The sequence below is a fragment of the Carlito syrichta genome, unplaced genomic scaffold (genome assembly GCF_000164805.1).
Source record: "Carlito syrichta isolate Samal-C Ts95f unplaced genomic scaffold, Tarsius_syrichta-2.0.1 Scaffold236941, whole genome shotgun sequence".
Classification (NCBI taxonomy): domain Eukaryota; kingdom Metazoa; phylum Chordata; class Mammalia; order Primates; family Tarsiidae; genus Carlito; species Carlito syrichta.
In genome coordinates this window covers 369,074-382,472 of record NW_007181037.1, presented here as the reverse complement: position 1 = coordinate 382,472, position 13,399 = coordinate 369,074, and the positions used below count along the sequence as shown (strand labels likewise).

The 13,399-nt window shown below is 42.7% G+C and overlaps 1 protein-coding gene across 2 annotated transcripts in view; it reads right to left on the bottom strand.

The window, feature by feature from the left end:
* Window positions 1–600: 600 nt before the first annotated feature.
* UST (uronyl 2-sulfotransferase) overlaps window positions 601–13,399 on the bottom strand; it is a 322,433-nt gene continuing 309,634 nt past the window's right edge. The window contains exons 8-9 of one of the 2 annotated variants that reach the window (XM_008051829.2): window positions 10,799–11,078; window positions 601–655 (exon numbers count right to left, since the gene is read on the bottom strand). In XM_008051829.2, coding sequence (XP_008050020.1) covers window positions 616–655; window positions 10,799–11,078 — 320 coding nt within the window. In that variant the 3' untranslated portion in view covers window positions 601–615. Of the gene's footprint in view, window positions 656–10,655; window positions 11,079–13,399 lie in introns of those variants that run through there. The other variant, XM_008051830.1, reaches the window with a different exon arrangement.

Below are 13,399 nucleotides of genomic sequence, written 5' to 3'. Positions count from 1 at the left end.
ACTACTTCTGGTGCATGCAACTCAACAAATATCTCTGAGTATCTTTGTGCAGGGCATTGTTTTCCATGAACTGAAATCAGTCATTTCAGTTTCTGGATTCTAGGCCTTGTTGAGCCCAGGAGTTCGAAGCTGTAGTGAACTATGATCACACCACTATTCCAGCCTGGGCGACAGAACAAGGATCTCTCTGAAAAAAAGTAGATACATACAGAGAATAGAAACAAACACACAAGAAGTTTAATTAAATTTCTGGCTTCTGTTCTTCTTCAGTCCCAGGACCAGTCCCCAAGCCCATCCCCCAGGACCCACTTGGAGATGACTTCCGGAGATGCTTTGCATTCTATCAGTCAGAGGCAGAGATCCTGCCTGCCAGCCACTGGTCAAATCTAATGGAGAGACAGTAGGTGGGAGTCAGGTGATGCGATGCAATCCACAGGGATTATCCTTTCCGGGTACAGAGCTGCAAAGAAGTAGGGGGAAGTGGGGGGAAGGATACACAGGGTGCTAATTAACTTAGAAGAAGAAAAACAACTTCCTCATATTACTTGCCTGTTCTGAAACGCCCAAGGGCTCCTCATTGCCCTTATAGTCAAATAAACATTTCTTCCAAAATCCTCAGCAATCAGGCTCAATCTTATCTTGCCTCTCACAGGCACTAAAAAAGAATGGGCATGTTAGATTCAGATACTAAGCCTGGTCCTGCTGCTCACTGTGCTACCATGGCTCATTATTTAACTTCTTGGGGCCTTTATTTCTCTTTATTGCAGAGAGAGCAATACCTTTCTTGCAGATCTGCTGCAAGGACAGAGTGATCTTTCTGTTTAAGTTCTGCCTTGCTGTCATCTGCAAATTCCACTGTTCCCTGAAGTGTAGCTCAAATCCCACATGAAACCTTCTCCTTATTGAGGACTTTACTGATTTCTCATCTTTTCCATATTTAGCTCCTTATGTGTTCCATTAAATTTTGGTATGTTTATAAGAAAGGGATTGGCAGTAGCTGGAACTGCCAAGCAGGGGTGGGGAGGTAGGGGGAGCACATAGCATTAATAAGGGTACCTGATCTCAAACTAGGCAAAGTAGAGACCAAAGGTGGGCCCAAACTTTACCTGTATGATAACCACTTGGATACCTAATCCTGAATTGTACCCTACATCTTTAAAATAAAATAATTTTTAAAATAAATAAATAAAGTAAAATAAGAAATTAAAACAACAGGAAATTTTGGTAAGTTAAAAAAATTTTTTAACAGAGTTTCCTGAATGTTTTTCTAGTTTGGACTCCCTTGGTCATGGGGAGACATGGCTTTCTTGACATCTTCTTACATCCTTATTTTCCTCATTGTATTCACTTTCTATTTACCTTTCTTTTTTTTTTTGAGTTGGAGTCTCACTCTGTCACCCAGACTGGAGTGCAGTGGCCGCTCCAGGCCACCGCAGCCTCGACCTGCTGGGCTCCGGCGATCCTACCACCTCAGCCTTCCAAGTAGCTGGAACTACAGGGGCGCGCTACCAAGCCTGGCTAATTTTTTATTTATTGTAGAGATGAGGTCTCGCCAAGTTGCCCAGGCAGGTCTCGAACCCGCAGGCTCAGGCCATCCACTCACCTCGGCCTCCCAAAGTGCTGGGATTACAGGCTGAGCCACCGAGCCCGGCATCTATTTACCTTTCTGACTGCAATGATGGTATCACCTGATGGTTATCCATGACAGTCATCTCATGGGTCACCTCTTGATTAGCAAATCAGAATTTCCATCATGTTATAATTATGCAACACTCTCAGGAAAGATGATCCGATAAACACTGATTTTAAAAATACCACCGTAATTAAAAAATAATAGCAACAAAGCTAAATCAGGTTCCAAGACCTGGGAAAGATAATGACTTATTGTTCAACTGACAGTGTGTACACTGTGTTTTAAATACACCAACTGTGATCTCCTTCTGGTCCACACTGCCGTAAAGCAAGAGAAGGAAAGCATGGGAGAGAAGAAGTCAGGTTTGGAAAGACCCTGGTTTCTTAAGTAAACTGTTGTGGATATGGCGCGCCCCCTAGTGTCTTGAACAACACAGGTGCCCCAGTGTGCACTGGCTGAGAGAGCTCCAAAGCTGAGCAATCTTACCCGCCCCAATCATCAACCTTACTCGAACTACTTGGAGATCAATGTTTTCCTTCTTACTGCACAACGAACCACAGGTCAGAGGGAAAGGGGGTCAGATGTCCTTAGTGCAGTTGGATTGGGGCACCTATCCTATGGAAGCAGTGGGCTGATTCGAGGTACGCAAATAATATTTTTAAAGTATTACAAGCCGGGCTCGGTGGCTCAGCCTGTAATCCCGCGCCTTTGGGAGGCTGAGGTGAGTGAATTGCCTGAGCCCGCGGGTGTGAGACCCGTCTAGGCAACTTAGCGAGACCTCATCTCTACAATGAAATCAAAAAAATGAGCCGGGCGTGGTAGCGCGCGCCTGTAGTTCCAGCTACTTGGAAGGCTGAGGCGGAAGGATCGCCAGAGCCCAGCAGGTCGAGGCTGCGGTGGCCACGAGCGGCCACTGCACTCCAGTCTGGGCGACAGAGCGAGACTCCAACTCAAAAAAAAAAAAAAGTATTACAAATTTACATTAGAAAGCATTCCTCTTTTTTCCTGAGTTAGGGAAATGAATGCAACTAAGGAGAACACTCCAAACTGAAAGATGATTATTTGATAATTATTTTACTAAAAAAATTTTAATTTTCCTCCATTTTCTATGTAGCAAAATGTTAATCATCTGCAAATATATTTCTCTCAAGCAGGACACATGGACCAAAACTGAACCACAGCAGAAGGAAAGCATCTCTTCCAATGGGGAAAAATATGAAGTAATGACTTACATTAAAGCAATGTTTCTCAAAGTGTCATCTCCGGTGCACTAGATCCACAGGATATTAGTGGGTCTTATTCAAAATAAGGATTTCACAGCAAATAATTTTGAGAAATTTATCTTGACAAACTAGTTTAAAAAAAAAATAACTGCAGTTCACCTGAGAGCCCCTAGTATGCACTTAATGTACACACTACACTGTGTAGCTCAGCACACTGAAGTATTTCCCAAATTATGGGAATAATTTTTCATGCTATCTCACACACCTGGTTTGGGAATTACACTTTGCAAATATGCACTGGACTAGAATTTCATTAACTCCCAATCAAAGATGGAGAACACTTAGGAAAGTGTTCAGAAAGGAGAAAAAAAATGAAACATTGGATACTAGCAGCAAGTAGTGTGACCGTAAGGAAGTTTGTGGTGAGTGCCGTGATTCTTTTCTGCATATGAAAAATTAGTAATGCAACATATTAAAGTCTCAACCCCTGGCAGTCCTATAGTGGGGACAGAAGGATCAACCATACTGAAAACATCACCAGCCCACAAAATCACTACCAGATTTCTCCCATGACGTCACAGCAGGCGATGCTGCTTCTGAGAAGGAGAAACAAGACTCCAAGAAGTACAGTACCCCATCCTGCCAGGTTTCCCATTTTTGTTAACACTCTTCCTTGTGTAGTAATTCACATGGATATTATAGGCTTATTATTATTATTAGTCACGAGCACAGACACACAGGGTACTTTAAAGATGTTAGAGGAAGCCTGTATTTAGTACAAGCTGCCAATCAGAGATAATCCTTGTAGCTCACAGCTAGACAAACTCATCCCTAAGAATGAATAAGAAAAACGGAAGTCCACAGGGTGGTTTGTCTTGGATAACAGCACAATAAACAGAACAGCAGAAGCCAGGTCAGGAGGAAGGAATGGATAGCTCTTCAGGACAGGTCTTTGATGCATTTGCTCTAACTTGTGCCTGCTTCCGTTGGCTCGATTCACATTTCAGAAGAGCTGCTTTCCACAGACCCATAGCATGTTGGACAACAACCCTTGCAGACTGGCGCATCAGCAGACCTGTAAGTATGTGTAGCTATGCTCTCTAGCTGAGGATCCATCTTCTGTGGTGAGAACAAGCCCTTCAGGATTGTGGCTCTCAAGTATATTACATTTAGGGATGAAGGGTGTGATATGGTTCATCTCAGCAGCAGTGCTTGGTTTTCAGTGGACGTCCTATTTTCTCCCTAATGCTTTCCAGCTGGGTTGACTTTAGGCCGAGGGAGGTCAAGTGATTTACTCCCACGCCCAGTGAAGCAGAGCAGCTGGGACTTGAGCCTGGGGACTCTGCTGGTGGGCAGCCCCTGCCCTCGCCAGTCACCTGCTCTGCTCCCTGATTTTCACCACCTCTCTAGCTGCACCTCACAGCCAGCCTGCTGCGTCTGGTAGGACCCGTCCCTGGGGCTGCCTCTGCTCTTGACTGGAATAAGAGGCGTGTGACAGTTCCAGTCTGAGCGTTCTGGCAGAGACACGTCGGGCAGACTGCTCCATGCCTGCTCAAAGCATACAGTGTCTGGTGAGAGCCAGATTGAAGATAGCTCAGTGCGCATGCCAAGATTCCAGAAGGAAAAACTGAGCTCACAATTTTCCTTTGCATGGTGATTTTTCATTCCCTCCTTTCTTTTTCTTTTTTGTAAAAAGGGAATCCCCGTGTTTACAAGTTGAAATCCAAAATGCACAAGTGGTCAGTTCACAATTCTGTGACCCAGGAACATCTGTGGGCCTGGGTGTTCCTTGGGAATCTGCAGTGCTCAGCGCCGTGAGCCAAGCTTGCCCCAGCAGAAGGGAATTCTCCATTGACTAAGAGGCCTGTGAGTGCTCGGGGTCTGCTTATCCTTTGCTTGGGCTTTTCCAGAGGCATGTCTGCACTCCACTTCAACTAGTTTTATGAACTGCATGTTGACTATATTTTTTGAGGTGGGTCCATCTGAAACTCCTTATGGGAAGGAGGACATGAATCTTCACTTTGCCTTTAAGAGAAATAAAACTCTGTAATCTGAGATAGGCAAACATGCCCCAAATCTGTTTACCAAGAAACAGGAACCGCTATGTCCTTTGGGCACAGACAAACATCTAGAATAAAAGGTTTGTTTGGCATCTGTTTCTGAGGACTTTAGTGACTGAAAACCAACAGGGCCTCCCTCTGAGGAAGATGGTGAGTCCCGCAGCCCTGACTCCCGGCAGAGCTCCACAGTGAGGCTGCTTCAGTGTGACCAGTGGTAGTGGGTGTGGCTGAATGTACCTCATCACTGCATTCCGGATTCTAGGTCAGTAGATGGACTCTGGCTGTGTCATGCTTTTAAGGTTCTGACTTGGTAGGCTCAAAAGTTAAGCGAACCCACAAGGGACATGTGATGCGTTTGTGTCTCCTCTCCAGACCTTGATTTCCTCATCTGTACAATGAGACAGTAGACCAGATCGCTAATCCTGGGTCTCACTGCAGCTCTAGGAGTCTACAATCTGAGGCTTGCTTCTCTCCTAGTTGGAGTTCAGTACTTCTGCTCAGATTTTTTCTGCTGTAATCTGGGTGCTGTGGGCTGAATCGTGTACCCTTCAAATTCATATATTAAAGTCTTAAGCAGAATCTCAGAATGTGACTGTATTTAGAGATAGGACATTTACATGAAGCCGTTAAGTTAAAGTGAGGGCATTAGAGTGAGCCCTAATCCAATATAATTGGAGTCCTTATAAGTAGAGATCAGGCATGTTTGGTGGCTCAACCTGTAATCCCAGCACTTTGGGAGGCCGAGGTGAGTGAATTGCCTGAGCCCACGGGTTTGAGACCCATCTGGGCAACTTGGCGAGACCTCTTCTCTACAATAAATCAAAAAATTAGCCGGGCGTGGTAGTGCGTGCTTGTAGTTCCGGCTACTTGGAAGGCTGAGGTGGAAGGATCGCCGGAGCTCAGCAGGTCGAGGCTGCAGTGACTGGGAGCGTGCCACTGCACTCCAGTCTGGGAGATGGAGTAAGACTCCAACTCAAAAAAAAAAAAAAAGAGATCAGGGCACAGACTGACACATGGGAAAGACTATGCGAGGACACAGGGAGAAGGCAGCCATCCACAAGCCAAGGAGAGAGGTCTCAGGGGAAATCAACTCAGCCCATACCTTGATCTGGGCCTACAGCCTCCAGAACTGTGGGCCAATAAATTTCTGTAGTTTGAGGCATCCAGTCTTGTGATATTTTGTTATGGCAGCCCTAACACATGAATGTACTGGGTTGTAGCACAATGACTTTTATGGGCTGTGAAAGAAGTTCCACGTGTTTTTCTTAGCAGACTCTTGTTTTTGGTTCTAGCCTAAAACAGGCTTTTCTGCAGCAGAATATTCAAAATATTTATTGTTTGTTTATTTTTTACAGGTTACTTTATCATCAGATGTGAAGTAAGTAATTATCTTCTTGACGTTTACTGGAAGGGCTTTCATAATTTTGACACACAGGGTTATTTTTCTTAATGGTGGTGGATTATCATTCCACCTCTTAAGAAATACTGTCATTATCTAGAAAATTCATGTAACCAAATAGCTCACTAGATAGACCCACAGGTGATAGCACATTTATGAAGAACTTCAGACCAAAAAAAACTCCAGATGTGGCACAGTCCAGTTTTGTTTAATACTTTGGGCTTTAAAGTTCATTCAGAGTCAAACATCATTTGATGGGGTTACAGAAAAACAAATTAAATGATTAAGAAGGATCACCACTTATCACCTGCTTAAGATTCTTAGATTCTTACTTGAAATAAAGCAAGTTATTACCAAAATGGATTTTTCTTTCAGTTAGTACCAAGATTTTGATTTTTTTCTTTTATAAAACAGTCACATGACATTGGAATGTTGTCTCCAATATGCAGAAAGCATGACATTTCTGTCTCCATTTGACCAAAGCAATGGCATTTCCCAGGAAGGGCATTTCTAGATCAAGACTGCTCACTTTAGAGGTTAGAATGCACCAACTTGTGAGGCTTTACATGTCTGAGAAGGGGATCAGCTTACACACTAAGAGTCGTGGCATTTCCTTCCTTCACTCCATTGCTGTAGACATGTCCCATAGATACTGGAGATCAGAGACTGGAGATTCAGATGTGGCACCCTGAAGCCAAACCAACAGGTGGAAATAGCAATAGAGTCAATTGTTTAGTATTTTATATACACAGCTAGATGAATGAATGGCTAACTTTTTTTTTTCCAGATTTTTTTTTGGTGTCATATAATTCCAAGAATGAAAGTTGATAGATTTTTAAAAATTCAACTTTCCAAAATCCCACCTTGAGGAAAAAAACCATGGCCAACTAAGAAGATTGAGGGTGTATGAGGAACTACAGATACTTTTATTTCTAGCTATCAACAGAATGGCAAAAAAATTTCAACTTACTTATATTCATTTACCTATATGGGCAAAGAATAAGTTAAGGAATACTTCATCGCAAACACAGATTGCTTTTATTTTAGCTAAGTTAATGTTTCAGTTCCATGTATATTTTTGAATTTCCATCAATGTCAAATACCATTTTTTTCTTTCTCCTTTAAAAAAAAGAGATTTACAAGCACTTTTACAGCACTCAACGAAAGTAGGCTGAAGGGTCATAATAATAATTTTCCTTTTAAAAAACATCCATCAGACCAAAATAAAATCATTTTAATTAACTCCTTCCTGAGTAACTAAAACCTTGGAATGTGCTGAAAGGTTATAATAAATAAGGCAGTCAAAGATCAACTAGCTTAAAATGTATTTTTTAAATTAAACTATGTAAAATGTACAATATGTTTCATGAAGTACAAACTGTGTTGGGCCCAGGGCCAAAGAAATGTTGACATGTGTGCCAAATAAACTGATGAAGTGCCTTGACTTTTAGGACCTAGAAGCTGTTTGTTGGGACAAAAATAACATTAAGGCCCCGCAAGTAAATCCAACAGCATCTTTTGTTGTGAAGTTATAATGATCACTGTTGAAAATAAATGCCTTGGAACACACAGTTGGAAGTGCCCATGTGAAACCTGCAGTAAGGGGACGAGTTTTTTTTAATGACCAGTTGTCCCAATGTTCTGACAATAGCAGAGAATACATAGCCAACTCATCTTTATCTTCAGATTGTGAGATTGCACAGTGTGTAAACTAATCATCATTCTTTACATGAAATTTCAGAGAAATGACTCATAATGTATCAGGCAGCAATGCTTATGCTGGGTTTGAGTTTGATTGTTATCTTCCAGGTTGCTTTTTAAAGTATGCCTAATGGTAGAGCCCTGGTCTCTCTGAACAGGACAAAGGATATTTCCTCCTCTAAGAACACTTCCCTGCTCCAGTCCTCTGAGGCAGAAAGGAGGCCCACAAGTGGCCAAGTGGTTGACTCTGTGCCTCTGCAGTCCCCGCCTTCCCTGGACTCCCGTGGGCTGGAGCCTTCTTAATACATCTCATGATAAAGTAGCTTTAGCGTACGCTCGGCAGGTTCCAAATGACTTGCTTTATATCTTGGCTATCGTCCAATTTTAGTGAAGGGAGAAAAAATTCTAGAGAGATTTGCTGGTTTCTGAAAAGCAGAAAATGTGTAGCTTGTGTAAAGTCAGAGTCTTATTTACTATTTTTTGGGGGGGTTGGAGTCTCACTCTGTCGCCCAGACTGGAGTGCAGTGGCCGCTCCTGGTCACTGCAGCCTCAACTTGCTGGGCTCCGGTGATCCTTCCGCCTCAGCCTTCCAAGTAGCTGGAACTACAGGCGCGCGCTACCACGCCCAGCTAATTTTTGATTTATTGTAGAGATGAGGTCTTGCCAAGTTGCCCAGGTGGGTCTCGAACCCATGGGCTCAGGCAATCCACTCACCTCAGCCTCCCAAAGGCGCAGGATTACAGGCTGAGCCACCGAGCCCGGCTCTTATTTATTATTAAGCATTCCCAACTCACACTTTGCTAGTGCTCTTGAAGGGCTGGCTCTAGGGGACAACTTTGAAGTAGACAAAATTTGTCACAAGTATCCTTCCTGTCACCACCACCGCATCCCAGCTAGTTGTATGTCATTCACACAAGAGGAAGTGTGTTTTCAGGATTATTTTAATTAATTAATTAATTAATTAATTTTTTTTTTTTTGAGTTGGAGTCTCACTCTGTCGCCCAGACTGGAGTGCAGTGGCCGCTCCCGGCCACTGCAGCCTCGACCTGCTGGGCTCCGGCGATCCTTCTGCCTCAGCCTTCTGAGTAGCCGGAATTACAGGCATGCGCTACCACGCCCGGCTGATTTTTTGATTTTATTGTAGAGATGAGGTCTTGCTGCCCAGGCGGGTCTTGAACCCGTGGGCTCAGACAATCCACTCACCTCAGCCTCCCAAAGGGGCGGGATTACAGGCTGAGCCACCGAGCCCGGCTCTTATTTACTATTAAGCATTCCCAACTCACACTTTGCTAGTGCTCTTGAAGGGCTGGCTCTAGGGGACAACTTTGAAGTAGACAAAATTTGTCACAAGTATCCTTCCTGTCACCACCACTGCACCCAGCTTCCCAGCTAGCTGTATGTCATTCACACAGGAGGATGTGTGTTTTCAGGATTATTTTAAGGTGAATACATTTCAGAATCCCAAGGAATAGATTTTTGATGATTGAGCCACGGCATTATTGACAGGTGGCAGGGGATGGAGGGTGGGGTGGGGAATGGAGAGGATACATACTTTGCTCAGTATCTACTCAGATCACACTGGGAGAAGCCGCCTACTCACAACTGGCCAAGCAGTCTCTTACCCAGAAGCCCTTGCTTCTCCTCTTTTTGATGTCCCAAGTAAGGGTTCTCAGGAGCAAGCAGGTTCCATAAGAAATAGGACTTTAGTTCTGCCACCTGCAAAGAACTCAGAACCACTTCTCACTGAAAACAGGTACCTCTTGGGGACGTAAATGTACTCTGGTACATGGTACCAGACACCATGGGACCCAATTTAGTCAGGGATGTGTTTGAAAGATTATGTGCGGTTTGTGATCAGGCTTAGCACTCCTGCCATGGGAGTCAAATGCCCGAGCTAAATTGATTCCTGGGGCTTCCATTTAAAGCAATGCTGGGGAGAAAGATGTCTCATATTGGGTGCAAAGGACACAGCCATGCCCTTTTCCTGCTGTTACATGATCTTCCGATTTTATCTGACTTTCCTACATTCTTCCTTACCCAGCTAGCAAAGTCTTTTCCCTTCTATGCTACTTTGTTATCTGCCAGCATGGTGCTTGGAGATGGACTGTCTCAATGGAGCTTGCCATGCACTTTGACCTTGAAAGGTATTCCAGGCTCTGCATTGGTTGGGGATGTGGCACAAGCCGACTTGCTCTTTCAGAGATAAGTACGCTGCTCTTGGTGAAATTGTCCCCTGAGATGGACCAGAGGCAGAATTCCAACCATGCGGGTAGAAACCACGTAACCAGGGACATCCTCCTTCTGATGTCCTTTTCTGTCTTACCTTCTCCTCTCAGATCCTTCTGGAGAAGATTCCCTGGTCTCTGAAGTGGTTTTGTATTTCTACTGAAATATACAAGTCTGCATGTCTCCTACCACTGAGGTAATATTTTTACAAGTCATTTTACGCATGATAAGTTATTAGGCTATGGACTATATTTCTCCCCCTTCTCCCATTGTATGGGGTTGGCGGGGAGCGATTCTGTAATGAGATGCCTTGTGATGGAGCCATCTAGTGTACCTGGGAAAGACTCAAAGAGCCAAGAAAACACACAGAATAAAATTAAACACATAAAACCCGCAAAACCGGGCATCTCCCATTGACCCCAACATGTGGGAATGTTTTGTTCTTTTTAATGCACCCAAGCATTAATGTAGTCCCTTCAGGATTTTTCGTCCCCAAACAAAGATCTTTCTAGAAAAGAGAGATAAAGCCACGGAGGCAACACAGTGCTGGCATCACCTCTTATAAATATCTTCCAGCCACTTTTCATCATCTTGTTCCTCGTCATCGATTGGCTCCTCGGTTTCCAGTGGGGTTGGGATAAAGAAGTGTGGCCTCAGGGGGGGCTTGCTGACATGAGACTTCAGTCCAAACTTGCGCTTCAGCAGGTGGAACTGCTCCTTGACGTAGTGGTAGAACTCGTACTCGTATCTCATCCGCTGGTAGAGGATCTGCACAGCCTCGGGAGAGGGGACAGTCTTCTTCACCGTCACAGTCATGTTTCCAAGTTTCCTATGCTCTGGAAAAGAAGCGGGTCACACATGAGCCCTCATTTGCAATGCAATAGCTTAGGAGCAGTGACAGCGAGGCCCTGCAATGCCTGGCAATATTTGGAAAGATTTCCCCAATTCTAGGTGTTCATATCAGCACAAGTTGACTAAACAGAAGCTGTGTAATTTCCTTTCCGTGGAATGTGAACCATGTGATTTGACCACAATTCAATTGTTCACTGTAAGTCATGCATTCTTTTGAATAGCAATATCTACCCGTTTTCCCCCTTTTATTTCCTGTTACCCAAGTAAAGGCCTTTACCTTCAGAAGGAGGCACAGGAGAGCTGTCTTACCCCTTTCTAATGATCTTGGCTTTTTAAAAAGAGTCTTAAAATATTGAGACAAGGCTTAATTTGATACAAAATCCATTTCCATTTCACTATTTCAACAATGCATTTGTTCAGGAAAGTAAAGTAAACAGTAAAAGATGATTACATTTCTTCAATATGATTTTAACTGTTGTCAATTTTTAATTCTTTTATTGTGGTAAGATATATATATAATAAAAACCTGCTTAATTTTATATTTTATACAAAATTTTAATAACAAAATGATATATATTATATATAATACTTAATAACAAAGGTGTTTTATACACACATATGTAGCATAAAATTTTAATGATTTTAAAGTGTACAACTCAGTGGCGTTAATTACATTTACAATGTTGTGTAACCATTGCTGCTACTTTAAAAATCCTTTCATCAGTCTAAACAAAAACTCCATACCCATTAAACACTAACTCCCTATTCTTTCTTCTCCTTTCTCCACCCTAGATAACCTCTAATCTCCTTTCTATTTGTATGACTGCCTATTCTAAGTACCTAATATAGAATCATGCATTATTTGCCCTTTTTTGTCTAGTTTATTTGTTTAGTGTAATGTTTTCAAGGTTCATCCATGTTGGCTTGTGTATCAGAACTTCATTCCTTTTTAAAGTTGCATTCCACTGTATGGCTATAACACAATTTTCTACTGAAGGACACTTGGGTTATTTCCTCCTTTTGGCTATTATAACAGACATTTGCATACAAATGTATGTTTGAGTCCCTGTTTCCAATTCTTTAGGGCATGTAGCTAGGAGTCAAATTGCTGGGTCATATGGTAATTCTATGTCTAATGTTTTGAAGAACTGCCAAACTTTTCCAGTGTCTAAGCCATTTCACATTCATATGAGCAAAGTTTAAAGGTTCCAATTTCCCCAAGTCCTCTCCTGCAATTGTTATTTTCCTTTTTTTAAAAAAAATTATAGCCATCCCAATAAGTGTGATGTGGTATCTTGTGGTTGTAATTTGCATTTCCCTAATGACTACTGATAACGGTGCCAGTGATCATGGTTTCTCCAATGACTAAGGATCTTCTTATGTGCTTGTTGGTTATCTGTATATCTTCTTTAAAGAAATGTCTACTCAAGTCTTTTACTGGTTTGAATTGGGCTGTTTTTTGTTGTTATTGAAGTGTAGGAGTTCTTTATATATTCTGAATATTCTGCATATATATCGAGTAAATAATTTGCAAATATCTTCTTCCATCAAGTAGATTGTCTTTTCATTCTGTTGATAGTGGTCTTTAATGCATAATGTCTTTAATTTTAATGAAGAACATTTTATCTATCTTTATTGCAAGTCTCTTTGTCATATTTAAGAAACCACTGCCAAATCCTCATATCTTCCTTATCGTCTTGTTTTTGACTAAAACTTCTTTTTTTTTGAGTTGGAGTCTCACTCTGTCACCCAGATGAGTGCAGGGCACGCTCCCGGCCACCGCAGCCTCGACCTGCTGGGCTCCAACGATCCTTCCGCCTCAGCCTTCCAAGTAGCTGGAACTACAGGTGCCCAACTAATTTTTTTTTGATTTATTGTGGAGATGAGGTCTCGTCAAGTTGCCCAGGCACATCTTGAACCCACGGGCTCTGGCAATCCACTCACCTCGCCTCCCAAAGTGCTGGGATTACAGGCCGAGCCACCGAGCCTTGCTTGACTAAAACTTCTGTCACCAAATTGGAATAGGTACATAATTTACTAAATATAGCTGCAAGTGGCTACTTCCAAAATTGTATTCATCTGAAAGTACAAAGACTTTTCATTTTTGAGGATATTTGAGTTACTTTTTGAAGCCTCCAGTAGCAGTCCTAAAGAAGGAATTTTAAAAAAATCTCAGCCGGGTTCGGTGGCTCAGCCTGTAATCCCAGAGCTTTGGGAGGTTGAGGTGAGTGGAATGCCTGAGCATGTGGGTTCGAGACCTGCCTGGGCAACTTGGCAAGACCTCATCTCTACAATAAATCAAAAA